The 25,588-nt window shown below is 39.4% G+C and overlaps 3 protein-coding genes across 14 annotated transcripts in view; 2 read left to right on the top strand and 1 right to left on the bottom strand.

The window, feature by feature from the left end:
• Window positions 1-3,061, top strand: part of LOC143907383 (caspase-1) — a 9,337-nt gene extending 6,276 nt beyond the window's left edge. For all 9 annotated transcript variants that reach the window (XM_077424150.1, XM_077424151.1, XM_077424146.1 and 6 more), the window contains 4 exons: window positions 46-290; window positions 445-623; window positions 787-922; window positions 1,675-3,061. In XM_077424150.1, coding sequence (XP_077280276.1) covers window positions 46-290; window positions 445-623; window positions 787-922; window positions 1,675-1,922 — 808 coding nt within the window. In that variant the 3' untranslated portion in view covers window positions 1,923-3,061. The remainder of the gene's footprint in view (window positions 1-45; window positions 291-444; window positions 624-786; window positions 923-1,674) is intronic.
• Window positions 1-14,599, bottom strand: part of LOC143907380 (heparan-alpha-glucosaminide N-acetyltransferase) — a 25,988-nt gene extending 11,389 nt beyond the window's left edge. Inside the window, exon 1 of the mRNA XM_077424143.1 lies at window positions 14,466-14,599. The gene's annotated coding sequence lies outside the window, so the exon portion shown is untranslated. The remainder of the gene's footprint in view (window positions 1-14,465) is intronic.
• On the top strand, window positions 6,606-25,487 carry LOC143907374 (high-affinity choline transporter 1). 4 transcript variants are annotated; one of them, XM_077424125.1, is made up of 13 exons: window positions 6,606-6,812; window positions 12,736-12,967; window positions 14,482-14,589; window positions 14,854-15,082; window positions 15,897-16,125; window positions 16,427-16,664; window positions 16,803-16,909; window positions 16,984-17,087; window positions 17,417-17,547; window positions 17,940-18,211; window positions 18,286-18,894; window positions 19,563-19,812; window positions 20,247-25,487. In XM_077424125.1, the coding sequence occupies exons 2-13, from the start codon at window positions 12,790-12,792 to the stop codon at window positions 20,525-20,527; spliced, it is 2,736 nt and encodes a 911-aa protein (XP_077280251.1). In that variant the 5' UTR covers window positions 6,606-6,812; window positions 12,736-12,789; the 3' UTR covers window positions 20,528-25,487. The 4 variants fall into 4 exon arrangements, with proteins under 4 accessions (XP_077280251.1, XP_077280252.1, XP_077280253.1 ...); XM_077424126.1 differs by having other exon boundaries at window positions 12,742-12,967; XM_077424127.1 differs by having other exon boundaries at window positions 6,607-6,812; window positions 19,563-19,813; window positions 20,257-25,487.
• Window positions 25,488-25,588: the final 101 nt, after the last annotated feature.

The following is a 25,588-nucleotide window of genomic DNA, read 5'->3' on the forward strand; positions in this document are numbered from 1 at the left end:
GGTAGCGTTTGTATACTCTGTATATTTCCGTGCTTTCTTATTCAGCACCTTCAAAGAACCCACCGCATACGCGTCAGTAGCGAAGGACGCGGAATCCTACAACATGAATCACAAGAATCGCGGCATGTGCATAATCTTCAATCACGAAAAATTTGACTTGAGCTACGATACGCGAGAAGGTTCGGCATTGGACGCGCAAAGATTGGAGAAAACTTTCGGAGATCTTGGATTCGACGTGGAACTTTGCCACGACTTCACGCACAGCGAGATTATAGATAAGATAGAGAAAGGTAAGAAACGATATCTATCACGTTTTGCACCGACTCATTTATATCCATCTCCCTTGAAGTCTCGAGTTTGTGTATCTTTCTTGCGCTCTGACGCAGAGATTTAAATTATATGTTTATTCAATTAAATTTCGATGTTCAATTGTGCGTGTTACAGTGAGTCAGGTCGACCACACGAATAATGACTGCCTCTGCGTGATTACGCTAACCCACGGGGTCCAAAACGACCTGATATGCGCGAAGGACGTCATTTACAAGTCCGACAGGCTTTGGAAGCCTTTCGCCGGTGATAAATGTATAACGCTCGCGGGCAAGCCTAAGCTGTTCTTCATCCAGGTAAAACTGTACTGACATTTTTTTTTTCGTGAGTTCCTGTTCTATTTTGAAATTACATTCGTGATATATCTCTCTCTCGTGAATCGACATATCGTGATATATTTCCGCTTGGTTTTTATTCTACCCGGCTAGCTCACCCTGGTGCCTCTGGCTTTTTGTTTAGGCTTGCAGAGGCGACGAATCCGATAGCGGTGTTATGCTGTCCCCTCGCACTTTAGTAAAAACAGAAACTGATTCGGTAGTTTCTTATGCCATTCCGACTCACGCAGATTTTCTGATAGCTCACAGCTCGGTTCAAGGTAAGTGCCTAATACCTTCTAGATGACGTACAGAAATTGTACCATTTTGTAAAGGCATATTCCAAAGCGCTAAGGACCAGTACGTAGTTAATTGTTTCTTCGATAAAATATTGTTTTACGTGATATGTAAAAACGCATTTTTTTGGAGTCGTACAATACGTAAATTCGAATAAGTACAAAAAATCGAACATTCTTAATAAAACAAACTATCTAAATATTTATCATTGTATTAATATATTATTGTAATATTATATAATTAAATGACACATTTTTCAAATTATGAATATCGAAACATAAAGTATAAAAATAAATATCTATAAATGTTTCTTGAAAAAAGAAAGCTTAATTCTCATATTAACTCAAATATTATATAACTTGAGCGATTAAATTTGTTGATACCCAACATAGTGTTACAGCTTCATTGCATATATATATATATATATATATATATATATATATATATATATATATTTAAGAAAATGATTTTTAATATATATTGATTATTGAGTTTCTGTTACTAAAGATGCAAAGTATAACAATTCGATCTGTTGGAGAATCTTGGATTTGCGAGGTCCAATCATTTTTGCTAAAAAAAATTAAAAAAGAAATAAAAAAAAATTAATATAGCCAAAAAGTAGTCACGGTAACGTAACGTACAACAGACGCGGGGTATTGATAAATCTATGAATTGATATGTAATTCAATGTAATTCTTATTTCGTAATTCTAATTCCTAATTCTTCAATTCTCAAGGCTTCTTTACCTGGAGGAATCCCTCAGAAGGCACGTGGTATATACAATGCTTGTGCGACATTTTGGATGAACACGGGACAACGATGGATTTGATGAACATATTGACACTGACGGCGCGAAAAGTCGCCACCGAATTCTCATCCGTTAATACCGATAATTTAGCTTTGCACAATAAGAGACAAGTGCCGTCGGTGACGACGATGCTGATCAGAAGCGTTTACTTTCCACCAAAATTGAGAAATGAGTGATCTCGTAAAGCAAGTTGTGTGACAAAATTTCTGGAAGGCTAGAAACCTGATAATAATGTAGAATTTTTTGAATTACTTATAACTACTGAATAATTAAGTAATTGTAATTGTTCTGGTAAGTCAGGTAAGTAACGACGGAATAAAGAAGGGCCAGATACTATACGCGCTAAAAAGTTAGAAATAAGTGAAATATCTTTTATGAAAGATCGAATTAAGAAAAAGAAAATTTCTTTTCTGGCTTCGCAGACGTTAATATCTTTATGTATTCTTTTTGTATTCGATCCAAAAAATTATTCTGATAATGTCACGACGTTGTAGGAAATTAATAACTATCGTGTTTTCTAGAATAGATCTATTTACCTCTACCTATTTTACAGATTATTTCATGATATGACGCTAAATGTACGATTTTTATTTTACAAAAAATTTCAATAGATAAGTATCTCGTACTTATTACTAAAAGTAAATTTAATAACATAAAATTATGAATGTAACATGTTATATTATAGAATCTAATTTTAAGTTCTACCTTATTTCATAGTATTAGTTCTCATTTTATATACGAAAGCATTATTTTTGTTTTATACAAAAAAATTGTATATATACCACATATTATACATATGAAGACATGTATTATGTATGTCGCAGCGACTTTGTGTAATTCGTTTTTTTTTTTTTGCAAAATTCCTAAGAATCCACAAAAAACCGGGATAGTGTGGGAATGAGTAAAAATTATAAATATAAATATAAATATAAATGTAAATATAATTTATAAATGTAATTATATTATACATTTATATAATTATTTTTATATTTATAAATATAAAATATGAATTAATAAAAATTTCAACACAATTTCACTGACAAAACTTAGGATTTTGCAAAATTACTAGTAAGATTGTGTAACTCTTATTCCACGATATCCCGGTTTTTTGGTGAATTCTCTAAAAATTTAAATAATAAAAAAAATACACGAAATTTCTGCGACATATGCATAATAACTACAATAAATAGAATAAGTTCGTAGATCATATTCTAGATATACAAATTAGCAGATAATTAATTTGTAATTTGATAACATTTCTTACGACGACCTTGTAAAAATTTTTATGTTTCAATAAAAGCAACAGTTAAATCGATTTTTATCGCAATTTATTAATGCTTATTTATTTATAAACAATGTAATCTCATACAATCTCGCTTGCTTGAGTTGCTTGTTGTAACGTGACGTTATTTGATCATGCGTCACAAAGATTGTAAGACCCGCCTGCAAGATTCCAGTTCGAGAGAGAGCATTTCCACGATTGCGTTGCTGATCTCTTTGTGAGCGATCATTCTTTTTCTCTTTATTAACATATTTAACAGTTATATCGAGGGGGATACCGTACGCTAAAAAGATTTATGACGTATTATTGATATAGAATATGTAAAAATGCTGTGGAAGAGATTCCCAAGAGAATCATCGAATTTTGAAGGAGGCAGTAGCAACTATCGTATTAGCTCTCTTTCGCTTTCACTCACATTCCATTCATTGACACTGTCTCACTAATTATCTTGCAGCATTCTAGATGAGGTACATCGAGGTACAAAGAGCGAACAATATTGTAATCAATGAAGAGGAAGAAGAAAGCGTTAGAGATAATGCAGCGACAATAAGATTGTCGCCGGCAGAGAGTTCAAGTGTATAGAAAAGGCGCAATAACTGTGAAGAATGTTGCGAGGATTGCGAGTTTGAAAGAGCACCTCGAGTTCATCCTCTCTCTCCGAAACCTTTCTATTTTCAACCTTGTTCAATTTGTCACTTCTCATTCTTCCTTGAAATTGTTCGCGTTTGCACACTGATCCGTCGCACTGATTCATCCGACTCTCCCCGTCGCCGTTTTCTTCCTTTTCCCTTTTCCCGTGTCTTTCCCCTTCCTCCGTCCGACCAAATATCCCATCCCGTTGGGCCGCTCGACGCCCTCCAACATTTAATTAAACGCCGACCGCCTACGGTCGAAAACGATACAGCTTGTTCAACGCACGAAAACGACATTGTTCCCCATCCGTCGATCACACGCCACCGCAACATCGTTAACGCGCTCTACGTCGTTGACGCAAACCGCTACCGTTGTGCCCGCGTAATTTATTCCCGCCTCTTGTAAAAAGTCGGTAAATGAAACAAAATTGAACATATAGTTTTACGAATTCGTAATTTGTAAATTTTTAATTCTCGAAAAATTTGATTCTCAGAGAGATTAATTTAATTGTCCACAAATTGTACCGGGTAGAACCGTGACATCTCGCGCACGTTTATACAACTTCGGAATGATTTCCGTCGATTTTTTTTTCATCTACCTGTTCTTCTGCAATTTAAGTTTCAGCTAAAGTCGCGAAAGTTCTAGCTACATATTATTGATGAAAGCACGTAGAAGTTGATATCGACGTTGACGCAGGCAGCGACAAACGCATCGGTCGCACCCTCTGCAGCAGCGACAGCCCCTCCGTCAAGCTGTGACCCGAGGAGCAGGGTCACGGTGCGTCTTCAAGGTGGCCTGGTAATTGCATCAATTAGCTGTGCGAGAAGGCATTTGAGCACGATCGAGCATTTTATCGTGGAGCTTCGCGTGAAACGCGCGTTAATTCTACCGTGCAGAGCGATTGAGAATTAGCGCGTCTGGCAGAAAGCAGAAGCGTCTGATGATTTTACCGTGACTTTCAACACTTCCTTCAACGTCGGCGAGACGCGTAATTACACGTTACCGTTCTGAAAGACGAGAGACATCGAAAAATGTCGCAAGGTTGTGATAAAAACCTTGGAAACTGGGAGAAGAAGATAATAATTAGCGTTGTATTAACATTTTGATAATCGCAATCATAGATGCCGGAGATACGACGATTTTCAGACGATTTTCCACGACGATGTGTATGCGGAGTCGAACACTGTTAAATTCGTAATGTCAAATTATCCTCGATTTGAGTCTTAACCATTTCATATAGGTCACCACTGCTCCTACTCAATGTGTCGATAATCTATCTAAATCTAAAACAATGTTAATTTAAAACTAAGCCAATAAAGTTAAAATAATAAATTCAACACACACGGGAGTTAAAAATAACAGGATGTTATTTAACTCAAGGTATTGGTTCAAATTTCATCGTTTGACATTTAACAGTGAACGAGACAACGAGAAAGATTGACAATGTCATTGTGTGTCAATTGGGATTTCAAATAAGCGACGGAGACAACGGGATCATAGTTGGACCTCCAGAGGACTCTGGACCGTGCATTTGGAAGCTACGAATGAAACAGGACGAGGGTGGAGACAAGTGGGGGCGAGAGTCGGTCGCGGAGGGAGCCTAAGGACCAGGAGTTTGCGCGAACAGATCAATACGGGGGCTGCCCCCGCACATGAACATGTCTCCTTCCCACTCTCTCTCTCCCTCTCTCTCTCTCTCTTTGTATTCATCTCCTCGCGCCGCTCTTTCTTTCTCTCTTTATACCCTTTTTGCACATTTTTGTATCTCTGTTCTCCTCTCACATGAGTTGGTCGATGTAAGATTGTATTTTAATTCTCCATTATTATGACGCCGCACCCGTCATTCCTTTTCTATTCTTTTACGCTTGCTTTCTAATAAGCCCTTTCTCTCTTTCTCTCTATCTGACATAATAATAGTACAGAAGGGATCTTACGTGCTCTAGAATGTTTTTAATAAATTTCATATTTAAAAATTATTTATTTGTCTATATTTAAGCCCATCGATCCATCCATGTATTTTCCCCTCCCCTAATTTGCGATCCTCACAATCCTCCCTTTTACTCCATAACCCATATTCCCTGTGTCTTCTATTAATATTCACGCTCGATTGAATTTCTCGAAGACTCTGCCTTAAGCTCAAGATATATCCAATTCGTTCTTGGTATATTCTTGGATTCATCCATCTCGCGCTCGGATATATCTTTTCCTGTCCTCGCCTCACGATATGAAATTTTGTTCGGGCGGCTCTAAAATCTATTTCAAATCGCCACTCTGCTCTATGATATCTATGGCCCCGTAGCATTGACACTGTATCGTTTATCACGCTGAAACATTGACCCGCTGCGCTGCGCGTAACTGTCCTTCTCTACTTTTACCAATTTTCCCCTCATCGCCCTCTCGTCTCCTTACATCGCCTCTCACCACCTCTCTTTACACAGATCTATCTCCTACTACGTCGCGAGCTTATACTTCTCTCTTGTTCGTCTCTCCCCCTTTATCACGGCCCCTAGTTGGATCAGTCCTACCTCTCTTTCACTCGCTCGCTCTTTATTCATATATAAGGTGTCCGGAAATTATCGTTATTACTTTCAATCATTTCGACTAGCCTCAAGTCGGCGAAAATTGCGTCGTCCATCGTGCTAGTTTATACTTTTACATTCGATAAATTTACTTTTCAATCAAATCTATCAAAATTTCGTCAATCCAAATAATTTGGTCTTCGTAACTTTGCCGAAATTGATCGGTGAAAATTGTCTGGGATTGCCAGTTTATTTGCCGATTGCTTTTTCAAGTGCTATCAAGTGAAAGAAGTTGCCCATATCTCCGTCGTGTCTCCACATCGCGGGATCATCCGACTTTCCGGTCGGTACCACCCTGTACATCTGCATTATGCGCGCGCGCGCGTGACCGGCGCTCCGTCCTTGTCCGTGACGCGCGCGCTACCCCCAGCGAGGTGGTGGCGGTCCAGCGTGTTAGCCGTGCGGGATGCTGAATCCGTAGAAGAGGCTCAGTCGTATTGCCTGGGCCCTCTCTGTCGCACGGCTAACACCCGGATTTTTCGTCGCGACGGAAAGGAAATCGTGACGCGCGGCGGAATGGATACGTCCGCGTGAGAGGGATGCGCTGCACGAATTCACTGGGGTAGCCGGCGGTAAGTAGTACGACTCGGAATTTTTCGACCCTCCCTCCTCCCTCTCTCTCTCTCTCTCTCTCTCTACTTTTCTCGTTTGCTCAACAATTCTTGAGCATCCTGCCCGCGGTGCTACGCCTCATTGTAAACTTCAATCAAGCATGCACGTCCGTATAATTCCACAAAGTTCGATTTTAGACGCTACACATTTGGAACAATCCAGCTTCTGTCAATACTCTTGCACTTTATAGATATTTTTATTATTACGAAACAACGTGGAGATGTATTCATGGCATATCGATAGTATTGCAAATATATCTCTTCCTGCAAACGTTACGAATAATGATAATAATGTCCTAAATTGAAAGTTAATTAAACTGGGTGCTTTATATTATATATTTTTCAATGAAGAATTATTAATATAAACAATTTCGTCTTTTTACCTAATTTCTTTTACGTTACTGCAATTTTATGAAAATTGTCGAAATTGGGCGTAGACGGCTTTAAACGATGCAAACCGATGAGGCTCGTTTACATGGCTATTACATTAAAAATAATAAAAATCAATTCTTTAATCTCATACCTCGTCTATTACATTGTCTATTATGGGAATACCACCTGAACTATCACTACTCACTGTTGATCTTCTTCCACTTCTTAGAATTAGAGAAAGATAAAAAGTACAAGTTAAACCGAGATTAAAGTTAATCTGCATTGAAAAGAAGGTAGGAACGGACATTATTCGGAGAGATCGTTCGAAAGAAGCGCAAGATAGCGCGAGCAAGTATCTTCCTCTTCCTCGCTTATCTCACAATCAGAGGATAGGATCGAAGTGAAGTGCGGATCGATACGCGGCTACTTGGCGTTCGCGACGTTAAGACGTTGTTGACTGACACGAAAATTTGGCAGCAAACGACCCGGTTTTCGTGTTTAAAGATAAACCGCGCGCGCGCGCGCGCGCGCGCTGATTTTACTCGTATACGCCGCGAGGCAAGGGCGAGCCAAGTGAGAGAGAGAGAGTCATCTGGTCATCTCTCCGGACGAATCATTGCTGGTCCTCGCTTTTCGCGGAAGCTTCACAGCGACCAATCTTACCAGCGATTTACGAGCGACCAATTTCTCGAAGCCGGTATACAACGTGCTTGCTCCTAACGCAGCTTCTTTTTCAGCCTCGCCAGAAACCGATCGCTTCTAAATTCATAACGCGGGTGTTGCAGCTAACGGCGATATTATACGTAGAACTTCAGTTCGACGATCGTATTGTGCCGTAGTCGCGCTGCACGCTCTTACATTTAATTATGTTATTCGCCGGAAAACATAATTAGTGTCATTAGCATTCCGTGAATAGACTTAGGGAATTTTCGTATACATCCTAAAAGCTAAAACGATCTGTTTAACGTAAATTTCGAGACTTGAAGCTATCGACGTACATTGAAGAATACGCGATGCCTCGACAATTGTTGACAAGTGTGATAAAATTAGACAATTGACAAAATTTCACTGAATTTTCCATCGCTGTCTCTACCTTTGCGAAATCGAGCTAACGCGGTCAGAAACACGTATTTATGTCTCTTGTAAAGTTGGAGAGATGGCAACCATACAGCTGCAATTCAAATGGAAATACTTTGTGTTTTGACAAACATATTAAAGCTGAGATTATACTTGAGGATAATGATGGGCAAGCTATATATATATTTATGACATGATATATTATGTATGTAAGGTTTCAGCTGTATTATTTGCAATATTTGTTAAGCATATTATCATTCGTTCCAATCATAACAGAGCAGAAGAAGCTATTCAATGCTTTGAGAAGCAATGTCGTTTCATAAAAGTTCTACCAGAAATTAGAAAAAGATTGACAAAAGGAAAGGAGACAGAAAGAGTATCTGATTATCTGAGTAAATTATTTCAAGATTCTTGATCTCTAACGTAACAGTAAATCGAATTTTTTCACAGTTAATAATAATACTCAATAATAGTAATTTTTCGTTCGCTATTTTTAAGCATCTCTCGAGTCAAAATCGATATATATGATAGTTCGTGCTTCATTTTTATCTCGTTTATATTTTCATCCGGTTACATCGACGAGCTTTATATCTCTTTCAAGAGCATCTTCTCCAACGGTACAGCAAATATAATCTCTCTCTCTCTCTCCCCCTCCCCCTCTTTTCCTCTCCCCCTTCCTCTATTCTTTCCCTTTATAACCGGCCGTGATATTCTCAATTGGGAATATCCTGTTGAAAAATTCTTCCATAATTGTTCAGCCTTGAAAGATGCTTTTTAAAATTAACGTCGGTCGCCTCTCGCATCTTTTTCTTCGCTTTCCCACACCCTTTGAGGGCTGCTTACCCTTCATCACGACCGAGCATGTATTAGCTTGTCCTTCTATTTTTGCGTCGGTGAGATAATGAGATCACAGGCGTGAGCACATTATCGACAAAAGATTACTTCCTACCTCGAAGAAGTAAATTTACTCGCCACAGCATCGCGTTTTTAAAGCGAGACAGCTGCCCATTTGTTGCTAAATAAAAAAGTTAAAATTCAATCTGGCGTTGGTTGTTCTTACCGAAAAATTTAATCATTTATTGGGTGAATGCTCAATTAAAAATTAAATTAAATTACTTTTATAATTTAACCGTTTCGTTTTTTAGTGTGTCACGCAGCGCAATCACGCTGTTCACTTTTGATGTACCAAATCGCGTCGCGGCAAAAACGTGCTGATAATACGCTCTACCACAATTTCCAGAACTTAATTAAGTTATACAATTAAAGTGTTTTTCTCTTAATTAAAAAAAAAAAAATGGATAAAAAAGTTCACATATAGTAAATTTTATTTTTACTTATCATGGCATTATTTGATATGGAACAAAAAAAAAGACAGACGCGCTGCTAGGCATTTGCTCATATAAATTTTTACGTTCACCCTCCAACATCAAACGATTAAATTTAAAACTCAACTAGAGGCTTTTTATTACAGTCACGTAAAAACAAGTCGAAAATAGGTGACTTCTTCACAACTCACTTTTATCTTCGAAGCTTAATTCGCAGACTTTTCTCGCTCCTTCATTTTATTGTTATTTGTAACGCACAAGAATGACTAACGCGGTCCAATATATTTTTATTGCATAAAATATGAATTCTAAATTAAAGTAAAGAATATTACACTCTTGAAATCGAGACCCTTTTTCTCGCTAATTTTTTTCTTTTTATTTTATTCCTACCGTCAGATATACAATTTTGGAGTAAAAAACGTCGCTGCAAATCAGGCGTGTTTATCGATTATTGAAGTTTAAGTATATGTATAACCGTGCTATATGTCTCTATATAGCGCGGATGTTAAATAGATAATCAATTGACGCGGTTGTATTCTAAAACTGTCCACACGTGCGCGAGCGTATACGTAAAAGCTCACTTTAAAGGCGCGTTTTAAAAGAGAACGTGCCGATAGTTTTCGAACTGCGAGAAACGAGGAACAAACGCTCGTCTCGTATGCGCGAACGTATACGCGGCGACTTTAATAATTTAATCTCCAAACGGTTTTTATTTACGCCGGAACTGTAAGAGCGTCCGACACGCGCGTTCCAATTCAATTCGGTTCATAACCGGTTCAAACGTTCGCGATAATACTGTCTAAATTTTGCGTGAAAATTTTGCGAGAGACAGAAATGTCACGAACATCCGGCACCTTACTTAGGGGTCGACATCGTTCCCTCGACATCTCGTACTTGAAAATTCGCTTACCCCGCCGGAGATAGCTTCAGCGAATATCGCGAACAGAAATATATATCTTTCGCTCGCTCTTTCTCTCTTTCTTTCCTCTCTCATTGAGCAGCCCGCTTACGTTCCGCGCGCGCGCGTTCGTATACGTGCATGCGTGCGAATAAGTAAATTCTTCCGTACACGTGTGCGCGCACTCCAGCTGTCCGTCAACGTCAGCTTCTCTCGCCCCGGAGAGCGAGCGCCGTCGCCGTCTCTAAGCGCAAGTTAATAATGCAGGACCGTCACGGAATTCGACTGAACTTTATACGTGACTCCGCGCCGTGCGCCGCGCTTCAGCCCGGGTCACGACCCTACACGACCCATCCTGTCCGATATCTGGGGCACACTTGAATTTTAAACCGCGTTATTGCGATTGCCGTGTCGCGCTCGATTAACTCTTCTCTCTGCGCGACGGGCCGCCTCTCTCGGCGCAGACTCCCGCGAAATGTGTTCAATAGTAAATGTCAACCTGTATGTCATCGGTCGCAGAAGCTGCCGCGCGCGGCCAAAAGAGATCTCTCTCGACATCGGAGGATACGTGTAACTCGGCGTCGCGTAACTTTTCATGCGATCTTTCTTTGGAAAGAGATCATATTGATCGTCCCGTAAAATTTGCCCTTAAAAGATCGATTAAGTTTCCTGCAATGCGTTCCAAAGTAGCGAGGTGACGTTAAGAGACGTAGTGACGTCTGGTAGACGTCATTATGTCATTTTTTTAACGTCATTTTTACGTCATGCACACACACACAACTTGGGTCATATATTATATATATATATATATATATATATATATATATATATATATCTGTACCTTAGAAGTGAAGAATCGTATCTCCATTATTGGAAATTTAGAGAAAACAGGATTTAAAGCTCATCGTCTCTATGAAAATTTCTAATACGACTTTTTCTGAACATTGTGTTTTGGGAACTAGTAATAATATATAGACATAAGATCCTTTATCATTATATAATTTAAACTCTCGATATGTATTGGAAAAATATATATTAACTCTAATTTTGACAAGAACTGGAAATACGATTCTTTAGGGTACCGATATGTATAACGCTATACGTATCTTTTTACAGAAGAAAAGTATATTGGAGTATATATGTTCGTCTACACGCTTCTACATGAAATCGAATCTCTTTTGACGGTTTTACGCGGTCAGACAGAACGGTAACAGTGTGCTAACGTAACGTGATAACGACATGTAAATTAATATTTCCGATAATATTAATGTTCTCTTCTCTCGGGACGTGTTGCTTTTCTGTCGAAGGTCCACGGCGGATATCAACTTTTTTAAATATCAAAGGCCAGAAGCTCCTTGTATCGACTAACGAGCGGAGACGATACCTACGCGGGCTTATATGTACGGCAAATGTTAATCAAGGAGACGGAATAATTAAGGCGGTATCGATCGCGAGAGCGCGGCTTTACATCCGATTAATCCGTGTGTACCTTCGTGCTACTCCATTGCCTATCTACAAATGTAACAGTCCCATTATTAGACTTGTTAAACATTATACCGTTAAGGGAAGCACTCGGAGATGTACGTAATAATAATAAAATATTCAGTCGGTATTGGATATTACACGAAACGCGCGTCAAACTTGTCACGATACACATATAATCTCGTACGACGAATACTATTAACAACGTACATCCGGTTGTTTATCAACCATTACAGCGCTGTTATTGTGTTACATAGTTCTATGTTGTGACCAACGACGAGAAACATCTTGAATGCTTCTTTAAAATTGCTCGTAAAGAGCTATTGAAAGAAATAAAAGAATCTAGCATCAAACGACTCTTATTAGGAGCTACTGTAAATTTCGATAAGTAAATAATTCTAACAAGGAGTTTCAAAAAGTAGGAGTACAATAATCGGGAAGCTCGAGAGGAGCCTCTAATTACCAAAGCGTATCAAAAGTGTCGAATACGCAAAGAACTATTAAATTATTTCTCGATATAGCCGGTATCCGTTGAGAGCTTAATTTGAAATACGTTCTTGTCGATAGAGATCCCGTAATACCCTCTTCCAGAAATGGGACCACCAATTGAATCACTGATCAAATTAAGTCAATACGTTCAAGGGAGGGGAGAGGAATACGACTTTTGCGACTCTCTGTGTAGACGTTAGCGACGCTAGTTATTACGCTGCTCTTACTATCAATCATTCAGTTGCAGAACTCACATCCGGAAGCGGACGAGAACACGTACGGTGCGGCGAGGAGGATGGGGGTGTACGTGACGGGCGTAATCGGCGTGATTGTGTTTTACATCGCGGTGCTGGCCGTCGGCATATGGGCTGCGGCGTTCAAGAGAAGGCAGGCCGCGCAGGGCCACCTGCAGGATGACATGATGCTGGCGAACCGACGCCTCGGCCCCCTGCTCGGCGTTCTCACCCTTATCGGTAATTGTCACCCAAGGATCTTCACAAATAGAAGGAAAAAATAAATCAATTTTGTAAGATCGTTTCGTTACGCGTTGCGCGTCCGATGACAATTCCGCGTTCGGATATTGAGGCAAAACCTGCTTTGCGTTAATTAAAATAGAAGAATTTTCCTGCCTGATTTTTTTCGCGAAAGCGAAATGTAACTCATGTCGCTCATGTAACAATGAACAAAATTTGTTACGAAAAGAGTTCTGCGTCCATTTATCGCACCACACGCACACGCGTGACCTCGATTAGAATAAACACAGACCTATTATGTGGATTTCCTGCTTCGGAACGTTTCAAAGGTCAAGGATCAATCTACAAGATGTTGACATTATGGATATTATTAGAGAACGATGAAAAATAATGCCTACAAGCTCTATCTACGAGTTCCTCTACGACTGATTCGAAGTCGAATTTTTGCTCAACGAAAATTTGATTAAGTGCTATTATTTTGTACATTTTCTTCATTCTCGACGTTTGATAAGTCGTTGCCATCTTTTTGTACCGCTTAAAATAAATGCATAGAAATATTACTGAAAATTAATTCCCGATTTCGTGAATGAAAAATCTATAACTTAAAAAAATTGCTGCGGCGCAGACGTCAGCTTCTGCAGGCATTGAAATCACTCCGCGGAGCTGACAATCTGTCGCGAGTTGCCGCGCCCGAGAGAAACCGCCTCTTTTCCAAGTTCGTTATATCCGTCAGACTTTACGAAATTATCTCGCAAAAAGCACGACCCCGATATCGACATGTGTCAACCGCCTTGCATCGTAAAGTGTAACGCCGTAAAAGGGAACATTGGTTGCACCTTTGCTTGTCTCATTCAAAATTAATTCTAGCTCCGCGCTCTCCGATATATAATATGTTTCCGGGTTTCACTATTTTTAATCTAGTCCCAATTTTCGAGAAGAAAGACCTTTTATAACTTTGAAGTGGATTTCGTCTCGTTTTCTTCCGATCCACTTTGCTTTTTACGGACTACTCGCGCACCTGATGATAATCTCGTTTTCACTCAACCGTTTCAAATTTTCTCATTGGTCTCCCCTGCAATGAATATATCTTTGCATTCTCCATTACCGTAATGACCACTCCGCGATATGCATCCGTAGAAAAACGCGATGTCAAGCACACCCCCATCCCTCCTCCTCTGTCCCACCCAATTCGTTTATCTTTCCCATTTCCCTCCCGTTCTTCGTATAAACGGACAACGAGATAGGAATAATTTACCGTGCATTCGCTTCGCTATTTATACGTGCGCAGCTTACGCGGAAAAAATTCTGCCAACGTAGCAATCTTTATTGTTGACGTAGCAAGTCCCGACAGTTGTTGCAATACATGAGAATGAAAAGGTTTAATTAATGCAACCAACCTATATATATTCTTATCCATAAAAATTTCGTAATTTCTTCTAAAAAAATATCAATTTCAAGTCAACAATTGAAGGGATATATGAATAATTTTGCGACTCACCGCTATATATGTGCAGCGACATGGGTCGGAGGAGCCTTCGTCAACGGGACCGCCGAGGCCATGTTCACGAGGGGTCTAGCCTGGTGTCAAGTGCCTATCGGGTACAGCCTCAGCCTGATTTTCGGTACGTCGCACGATCTCCCGATTTGGGCTCCGTAAACCCAATTCGCTATGGAAATGTCAAAAGATACTTAAAAACAGAAACTATATATCGCGACTATATAACGATCGCAAAAATAGAACTGGTTCTTGAATAATTAAATCGCAAGTGAGCCCTTCCTCTTTTAATTTTTCACATCTTTACATCATCTATCGAGTCCGACCTCGCTCTATCCGCGATTAAATCATTTTGATAAACGTCACCTTTCCAAACGACGAATCATCGCAGGTGCCCTGCTCTTCGTGCGCCCGATGAGGAAGGCCGAGTACGTGACGATGCTGGATCCCTTTCAAGAACGATACGGCGCGGGCGTCGGAGGCTTGCTCTTCCTTCCGGCGCTCTGCGGCGATCTATTCTGGTGCGGCGCCGTCCTGAGAGCGCTGGGAAGCTCGCTGGCGGTCGTCGCCGGCGTCGATCCGAACATCAGTGTTTGCGCGTCCGCGCTCTTGGCAGCCGTGTAAGGACAACGCTTTAACAGAGACAGAGGATCCCGTGTCCGTCCGCGTTCTTATTTCAAGTCTTGAATATGTATCTTAAAATGCTAGTACATCTTCGTAATTGATTCATAATATATCTTGAGATTGTATTTAACCTTTAACTGCACGCGGGCGAGGTTTGTTACGCATTTTCTCAGTTGTGCGAAATATCAGTTATGTATTTTATTTATTATGTATACTCTAAAAAATTTATACATTTCTTACATCACTTTTAGATACAACAAAAAAACTTGTGGGAATTCCTGCAGACGCAGTATAAGCAGATACAGTATATTCACTCGTGTCTTCTTCTTCCTATGTCTATTAGAGCCCCTGCCTCTTTTCGGAGGACAATACGGCCAAATTGTTCACTCAGGCGAAAACCCGTGAAATGGTTTTTACACACTCAACAATATGGCGGTCAATAAAATGGAGAAGGAGAAAGATCGTATGTCCGTCCTTCTCCCGGAACGGGATGGAGAAGGGGACAGACGTACGATTTCCACACTCAACATCATGGTGGACCATTTCACTCAATTTCACTTCAGATCAAAAGTGCCGACACGGAGTGGACCTACTTACTGACTTATACTGCGCTGCAGAGATCCCACCTGTGACTATTATATAGTAAAAATAACGCGTGTACTTATAGGGTACTTTAAGGTTAAGACCTTAAATAAGAACGATCTATATAGGAATACCACCGGCCCAGGGTGACGCTCGATACACGTAACTTGGCGAGACCGAATTACAAAAGCGAGACGAGAAACGCGAAAATCGAAATGTACTTTTCAGATACACGGTCTTCGGCGGGCTGTATTCCGTGGCGTGCACCGACGCGCTGCAACTGCTGTGCATCCTGGTGGGTTTGGCGATAGCGGCGCCGTTTTCCATGGTGCACCCCGCGGTGTCGTTCGAAAACAATCTGACCACGAAGGACTGGCTGGGACACGTGAAGAATGAGGACCTGGGCGAGTGGGTGGACGGTATGCTGCTGCTGGTGTTCGGCGGTATACCTTGGCAGGTATAACTTGATTCTTCCGTGACTTGTAAACGACGTTGAAGCTCAAATTGTATGTATTATGTACATATGTATATCCGAAAGATTATCCGTTCGCGAGAGACTTGAAATGGAACGAACTGTAGAGCTTTATAGAGCCTTGCGCTACTCGTGCAAAAAACGTCTCGTGTCACACATTTGAAGAAAATTACTATATAAATAATTATAGATAATTTTTGTTTATTTTACTTATTTATCAGAAGGTAATTTAGTGTTGTAGCAAAAATTTGACACGTTGTTTATACATTTTCTTCCTCTTCTTCAGGGTTACTTTCAACGAATCCTGAGTATCAAGAGCACTTCCGTTGCAACGACTCTATCAATCGTCTCGATGTTCGGTTGCCTGATACTCGCGGTACCATCGGCCGTAATCGGGGTGGTCGCACGTGCCACCGACTGGTCCATGGTCCCGGGCTACAACGGAACGTTCACCACGGACGACGGAAACGCCGCGTTGCCGATGGTCTTGCGGTATCTCACGCCCCAATGGGTGTCTTTCGTTGGTAGGTCTTGGTACATCCTTAAATTACTTCCGCGCTTTCTCTCTCTCTCTCTTTCTCTTTCTCTCTTTCTCTCTCTCTCTCTCCGATCGTAAGAGGAACATTCGAATTCACTTTTTGCAAATGCGTTAATCTCCGAAGGTCTCGGGGCGATCTCGGCGGCAGTAATGTCCTCGGCGGACTCCAGTATACTCGCCAGCAGCTCCATGTTTACCAGAAATGTCTACAAACTCACGATCCGGCCAAAAGTAAGCGTAACTTAGGCTGATTAACCGACAAATTTGCGCCAACAAACGTCATTGAAGCCTCGTTTTCGTTACAGGCGTCCGAGCGTGAGCTAAACTGGGTCCTGAGAATTTCCGTAATCGCGGTTTCTATCCTGTCCACTCTCGTCGCCCTCACGGTCAGCAGCGTTTACTACCTTTCGTAAGTAAACACGTTTCTGTTCATTTTTTTTTTATGAGATGTATCTACTTGCGCTATGTGTCTACTATGTCCCGATAATTTTCGCAATGATTTCGCGTACGAGCAAATTTGAAAAAAGATTAAATTATATTTAAGATAATAATTGGTAGAAAATTTTTCAGCTGCTTCTTTTTCACTCAACTTCGTTCTTTTCTTAATTTTCTGTTTTTATTTTTTTACATTACTTTAAGTGTCTATTCGAAAAATTAGTCCGTTTATATAATTACGAATTTTAGATTTAATAATTGTAACGATCGATGTACTAAAATACATCGCACTTTTGTTCGAAGGTACTTGTGCTCCGACCTCGTCTACGTCGTTCTGTTTCCGCAATTATTAGCCGTTATTCATTGGCCTACTATGGTGGATACTTACGGCTGTCTGGCGGGCTATTTCATCGCTATCGTTTTGCGTCTCGGTGGTTGGTTACAATTCTTAATTATCAAACATCACTCAAATAAAATAAACTACACAACAAATAATGTCACACAATGCTTAAAAACTCTTCTCTCTCTCTCTCTCTCTCTCTCTCTCTCTCTCTCTCTCTCTCTCTCTCTCTCTCTTCTCTCTCTCTCTCTCTCTCTCTCTCTCTCTCTCTCTCTTTGTTCTATCGTTTATATCTTTTAGATACATTTTGAATTTTTATTGCTTAATTACTTAAAGGATCGAAAAACATTTTTAACTTCTTGCAATCTTTTTTAATACTTCTTTCAAATCCTTTTAATTTTAAGCGTAAAAACGTCTTCTCAGATAACTGAAATATCCTCTAGAAATCTACTAGGGTTTCATAAGTAAACGCGTGAATGCTTTCAGGCGGTGAAAGAGGCCTCGGCATACTTCCGCTGATCGAATATCCTTTCTACGATAAGAGAACGCGCACTCAGAAGTTCCCCTTTCGCACCGCCGTCATGATAATCGCCCTCTTCACTCAGCTCTTCACCAGTTTCCTCGCCAGAACTCTGCTCGGAAAAGGATACTTTCCACAATGCTGCGACGTGTTGAATATCTACTCGCCCGGGAAGTCCAAAGAATCGTCGGGCGTTGTGCAAAGCAGCTCCGGCGCCGCTCTCATGGATTCATCTTCGGTAATTGCGAATTGCAAGTTAACTGTCCTTTGCTTCACACTTTCAGTCAATCGATGACACACCCATCTTTTCAGAAATCGACATCGGGCATAGACTCCTGCGACGGCGTCGGCACATACATTTATGACGATGAAAGAACCTGCGGCCACGAGGACGCGACCGATCGCGGCGACGGCGACGCGATGATCGTCAGCAATCTCGCCTCGCCGAAGGTGAAGAACATCGGGACGATCATGCCACGTGCGAACCACAATATGCCGAGTCAGCAGAATTTGCGTAGCGCGGTGCCGACGCCGGCGCGGCACGTCTCCATGGCGAGTCCGTTGTACACGCCGATACTGCCGCTACAGAACGACGCGTGCAGAGATCAAATCCTCGCGGTGAGAAATCTGCGCAGTCCCACGATCGGTCCCCAGATCCTCTCGCCCACCCGGTCGATCGGGATCCCGGCGACCCCGATCGCTCCGTGCGCTCCCTCCTACGCCAAAGTGGGCTGCGAGCTCGGGCCGAGCAGCGATAAGACGCGGAACAACGACCGGATCAGCATCGTCGACAGGAGCAACATGGAGTATAATGCAAACGCTCAAGAGAACCCGCCCGCCAGCGTCGGTCCCAGAAAGTGCGTGAAGGGGGTGAAGCTCGTCGGCATGGAGGGCGGCATGCTGCGGAGACCGTCGCTGCAGGTGAGCGACGACCTTCACGAATCGTCGCTTTTGTGAAGCCCCGCGACAAGTCGGGCCGCCGTTTCATTTTTGCGCGCATTTTGTTTTATATCTTCAGTTATCTGTATGAGTTATTTTATTAAATTCTATGTATTGGTTTTACGTATGTGTATGTTTGTTTATTTATCAGCGGTACGATTGTCCATCTAAGATGACGAGGTCTCAGGGGATTCCTTAGAGAGTCCCCCGCGGAGAAATCTCAGGTATTCCCTCGCAGCATCTTCCATACGTAACTTCTCCCCATGGTATTTAATCTTAATACGCTGATGAATTCTATCTTTGTTGATTTATACTATTTTTCTCCGCGTATCGCGGCTTTTCGTTGAACTTTGAGAGAAAAAGAATTTATTAGTAGCAACGTGCTTGATTCTGAAATATTTTATTGGCATTTGTTGATAGATGTAGAAAATTATTAGTTTCTTGTCTAGATTACTTAATTGAATTTTACACATTTATCTTTACGCCTATGTTTGATTGCTTGGCACAATTGTACGTCAATAAGAATGGTGAGGATTCGGAGGATTCTCAGAGAATGAGGCCCCTGAGAAAATCGGGGAGTCCTCAGAGAGATCCTGCGCGATCTCGCAATCTTGGCTTTTGGAGTATGTATTCAAATAGATTTCCCATAGCTTCCGGTACATAGCTCCCATGAGACGGCGTTTAGTGTCGCGAGTCCTCAGAGCACATTCTCGCCGACACCATCAGTGGAGCTGGTCAACATTCTGGAGAGGAGACAGAGCAACGGCTCGTTCGGACCGGGATCCCTGTCCCCCGTGCCAGCGGCAGGAGTAGAGGCATGCAAAACCCACGGAACCGCGTCTGAGGGACAGACCGGGAACGAGCATTGCAAGATAAAGAGAGGCATCGTGCGACATCACAGGTATCTATGAGGGAACGAGCGAATAATGCAAATTAGAAGAAAAGATTTTAGAATCTTTATTTTTTTTAATCTATACTTCTTCGTATTGCAAAAAAAAATTACGTCTATCGCGTTGGGAATTAAATACAAAGATTGCAGGATCAAAGAAAGTCAAAGAGATATTCCTATGATATTGTAAACTACAAAAATTCCAAATTCTCCTTTTTTCTTCACTTATAAAATTTCTAAATCTAAATTTCTAAATCTATAAATAAAAAAAAATATATATAGCACATATATATAGTATCATAAAAAAGAATTACATATACATGTATAATTCTCTACAACGCGACGGGGTGCTGTTGAAAATATTTTATAGTAAATTTGTAAGAATTGAATATTCACTGTAAAAGGTCCGAATTGTCGAACACTCTCTCCGGTAATTCTCTCAAACGTTTGCGCAGCTTCAATGACACAGGCGACCGATCGTTGACGACGCTCGCCAGACAACCGAATTACCCGTCGATGCCGCTGAGGCCGGAGGATTGCCGTATGACATTAGCAAGGAAGGACAAGCGCCTGGCCACCATCGGCAGACACTCATCGATGAACGAAACGGAGCTCAGCAGTCACACGAGTAGCATGATTGTCAGTCCCACCTTCAGCATGTACAATACGGCCGCAAAGAGCTCTAATTATTTCGTCACCGATGACGAAGCGATCAGCAGATTCTAAAGATCGGAGTTCCTAGGATTTCCAGAACCGAAAACGATATACTTGCAAACACTTAAAATGCGAATGTCGACATCGGTACGTTCAGCTGATGCAAAAGATTCCGTCGTTTTTTCAATCATCAAATTATATCATTTTTTTCAGATAGGAGATAGAGAGTAAAATTAAGAGTATGAGATTTTGTAAAAAAAAAAGGGCATTGAGAGAAACATTTCTCTAAATGGAAGGAATAAGAGCAACGATGATTATTTTGATTGAGAACATTACCTATAATTTCATTTTCGAATATTATATTTGTCATATAGAACAAATCTCTCGCATCAGCTATTCCACTGTTACGTCCCTCTTGTAAGGCACACTTGGAGAACGCGAAACAATAAGGACAATCATAACACCCGCCCCCGTCACTCTCTCGGCGTGCTCAATCCTGTAATTCTGTTCGTTGTACGATGGATTCTATCTAGAACTAGAAGAACAATAGAATTTATACTGAGAGTTTTGTATTACTCGACTCGATACAAAATGCATTACACACTCATACATTTGTGATAATTTGCGTGCTGCAATTTCTGTTACTATTATATATGTTATCGCATCTCACTCCCTAGTTTGAGTAATATTCATTCATGAAGAACCAAATTAATGAAGAAAATATTTTATAGTCTTATGAAAGTTAAAAGCAAGTTATTATTACTATCAAAATTGGACATTACGACATGTGTGAATCTAATTGATCTTAAAAATAGAAGTACATTGAAGTCGATCGGTACACATTTAATTCTATCATATATATGTATATATCTTTTATTCACTTGCTTCTGAATAATTTCGGGATAAAAAGATGTTAAAGTTATTTGCCGCAGTTAAATGAAATTACACAACGAATTGTTAGGAATTCAATTGGTATAATTATAATTTTGTACTCTTATAAGTAAATCTTTTTGAATTCGTTTCAATTCGTTTTACCATGCGTGCGTATGTGTGCTTTGTTATTTGTTGTGCGTGTCTTTTGATATTTGTTGTATTTTTTATGTACGTGGAAGTAACTTGTTCCTTTTTCGCAATTAAGTAATTTCTTGTTACTCTACTTTGACTATATCTTTCTTTTTTAATGACACTTTCTTAATTAATTAGGAATTTGTATATTACACTATATATATATATATATATATATATATATATATATATATATAATGCGAGACTAGAAACAGCGTTTTATAGTTCATAAGACTCACTTACCAATTTTCAGACTGACAACCATGTACCAAATGAACCAAATAGCTCGTAGCTGATGTAACCAATTTTGTAAATCACACATCTCCTACTTCGCAACATTCCACTTAAACTTAAAGTAAGACAAAATCCAATGCGGCCAATCTATGATTTTGTTAAGAAACCAAGAGGCTTGGCTATAATTGGTAATGAATACTAAATATTAAAAATTTTTGTACATACGCACACCCGATACGTATATACCCGATGTATATACGCGTACGCGTAATCGAAAAGGGTTTCGATGCATTTGTAACAATTTTAATATGAGTTAGTTAATTACTAGTACATAATAATACCTTAAGGATAGACATGCAACACTTATATATTCGAACATCTTAAATTACGGTGTCAAAGACGAGAGAACTGGATGAAAAGCACTCGAACGATCCTTTCACAGCATACAATTCCGCGTATAAAACTTAATCGATAAAAATTTAATCGATAAAATCTGTTCGATAAAGAGAAGGGCATAAAATTTAGAGCGGTACATCACGTGAAATAATTTCAAACAATTACAGCATAAACGATAAACGACAAGCTTGACCAAAAGCCGAATAATTAGCGAAATAATTCTAAACGACTGCAATGACCGTGGATGTTTAATATAAGTGTCTCATACTGTTTTGATCAATTATATTTCCGACGTTAATCAAAATACTTATATTCTATGCTTATGAAAATCAGCACATTTCAGTGAATTTATACATATCTTTTTTTTTCGATTTCTCTCGTTTCTGACGTTACGCAATTCGGCGTTATGTTAAAATGAATCTGTAACGTCAACTACATGGCGCCGAGTATAATATGTATTACCAGAAATTGAAACGAACGCATTTACTATTTCTCCTTAGTTTAGTTCGAGAAGAAGAAAGAAGAGAGAGATATACGATCCGATAAGCGTGGTCGTGAGACAAAGCGACGCTGCAAGCTCCGCCAAAGCAGATCTCTGCAGAGCTTACATCGTTGATAATAAACGGAACGTCCAGAGAGTGTCACGTGAAAATTTACGATATGCCAACAAGAAAGTACGATATTTTTCCACCGACGCGATATATCCTAGCTCCGTAGTCTTGTACAGCACAACACACAACTATATATTGTACAAGTGTAGTTACAAACGCGAATTACTTGCGGTTAATCTGCGTTACGTTAGTGAGGAACGTTCTCCTCAAGCTCAATAATGTATCTAGAAGAAATGAATACGAACGATAGAGTTAGAAGTAATCACCTGATACATATAAATAGCGGGACACTTTTATATCGCAAAAGAACTTCGTAGATAGCAAAAATACCTTTTCATGCGTGATGTAAATATTTGCTTATCTCACGTTATGTTGTTCTTATTAATTTCACAGGTAAAGATTTATCAGTATTGTAGACATTTATTATATCGTAGACAAAGCAGCCGAATGATTGGCGAAATTTCGGCTGCGGTTGGCTGCAGTTTTGTTAATATTTATCGAGCAAAAATAACGTAAAGATAAAGCCAAGAAACTTGCGGGAGATGATATCGTTTCTAAATGCCATTCTCTCGCTGATTTATACCTTTCTATTGTAAAATAAGCATTAAATTTTAGGAACTAGCACAAAGATGATTGTAGTTACTTAAAATGAGTGAGACTTAATTCATACTCGAATCGCGCATCTTTATAGACTCTAAACTTTTGTAAGACGCGCGCGTTGTAAAATATAGCGGAGCGAGATGAACATCGAATACCTGGATCAGTATTATTAAATTTAAGAAGACGAGCATTCGATACTTAAAATCGACTCGTGAAGAACTCAATGAAAGTCCTTCATAGTGGTACTTAATTCTTTAAGGTAGAATAATTCATGATTCGATGATCGCACGACGCGCGTTCTTTTCTTCTAAGCATTTCTCCACCTCTTGCAGAATTAACCATTAACTCTAGTCTATTGCAAACATAGTATTAAAATTAATTAATTAATTAATAGTAATATCAAGTAACTCTTATGAAACACTTGACGCTTCACTGTGAATTCGTTTTCTTTAATAAAATTCGTATAATATTTAAACTTCTCAAGCAAAGTGATGCCAAAGGATAAAATGACGTCTAATAAACGTCACTCTGCTACTTGGATTCCGTAACGTTTTATCATTTCTGTGATATTCTTCATGTTTGCGTACGAGGTAACCCACGATATTTATATATACATATATGCCACCTGTATACATATATTATATATATCTTTTTTCTCCGGAGACTTAAGCATTTCCTCGATCGCGTGCGTATGCGACCATCGGAGCTTTTGGTAAGAAATACCCTTTGTAATGTATGTACACGTTTATACCCCTATGTCACGTATTATACACGATATACTGTTAATAAGTAGTTAATAAGTTAATATATACGACAAGTGTACTCATCTTCGAATAAATTACGCGATCGATATATTGAGCAACGTGAATTATGTGCCAAAGCGTAAGATGTAAAGAGAATGATACGTTGAGGAGGATTCAACGCGAAAAAATGTCTAAATCACTTTAATTTTAGAGTCGGCCTGAATTCCGATGCTCTCGAAGAAATTTATATATAAAATTATTCGCAACAGCGAAAACAGCAACATTCGACAGCACTAACTTATGAATTAATTGAAAATTCGAACCGCTGAAACCGGTTTCGAGAAAAAAGCGCTTAAAAGCGCTTTTTACTAGTATAGTGTATACGACAAATGTATTCATCTTCGGATAAATTACGCAATCGATATAATATTGTGCAATGTGAATTATGTGCCAAAGCGTAAGATAAAGAGAATGCCATTGGCCTGACCGCGCCGATAATATATGTCAAGAAGGATTCAACGCGAAAAAATTTCTAAATCGCTTGAATTTTAGTGGACCTGAATTCCGATGCTCTTGAAAATATTTATATCTAAAGTTATTCCCGATAACAAAATCAGCTACGATATTGAATCCAATTCTTTTTTGATTCAATAATCAATTTTTTTCTGAAACTGATGGAAGATCAAGATTTTAAAACAGATCCGTTGAAAAAATCCACAAAATCTTTCGAAAATATAATTTAGTGAACCTAAATGAAATTTGGAAAAAGCAAACAGATTTTACGATCAGCTCCTTGAATCTTTTTGGCGGACACGGTCAGCTAATGTACAAGTTAGTCACATAAGCTCGCCTTGATATAAGAATTGTTCATCATTAAGATCGACAGAAAAGAATAAGCATCGACGTCCGATATTTGCAACGAAATTCCGGAAAGACTTTTCTTCCGATTTTCACGAAATTTGATGAACATATCTCAAACGTCGAGACTACATTTGGGATATATTCGAAAGGAATCTGATTAATTCAAATAAAGTTTTGTCAAGATAAAAAAGATAACATCTAAATATAAATGTTTTGCGTAAAAAATCCAAAATGCGTGAAGCGCTCCTGGATTTAAACATTTGCTTTAATCAACATTAAAAATCTTTCCACACAAAATACTCATTTATAAGACATTTTTACTAAATCTCATGATAATCGGGAGACCTTTTCGGAATTTCACCTGATATTTGTTTTAGATATTTTTCGTCGTAGTAAATCATTCGCATTAATGATAGTCTCTAATGTTATCACAGTATATTTGTCATGATCGCAATGACTAGGATAATAATCGCTGTAATGAATGATGTCGCTCAAAGTGCCGAATAAAGGAGACGAACGTAAGTCGCAATAACATATTTATTCAAAAAAGCATATGTATCTTACAATAATATTCTTTATCGTACAATATTATACTTTATACTAATTTTTTTAACTTACGTTAT

The sequence above is a fragment of the Temnothorax americanus genome, unplaced genomic scaffold (genome assembly GCF_048541705.1).
Source record: "Temnothorax americanus isolate GAGA-0224 unplaced genomic scaffold, ASM4854170v1 Scaffold8, whole genome shotgun sequence".
NCBI lineage: Eukaryota > Metazoa > Arthropoda > Insecta > Hymenoptera > Formicidae > Temnothorax > Temnothorax americanus.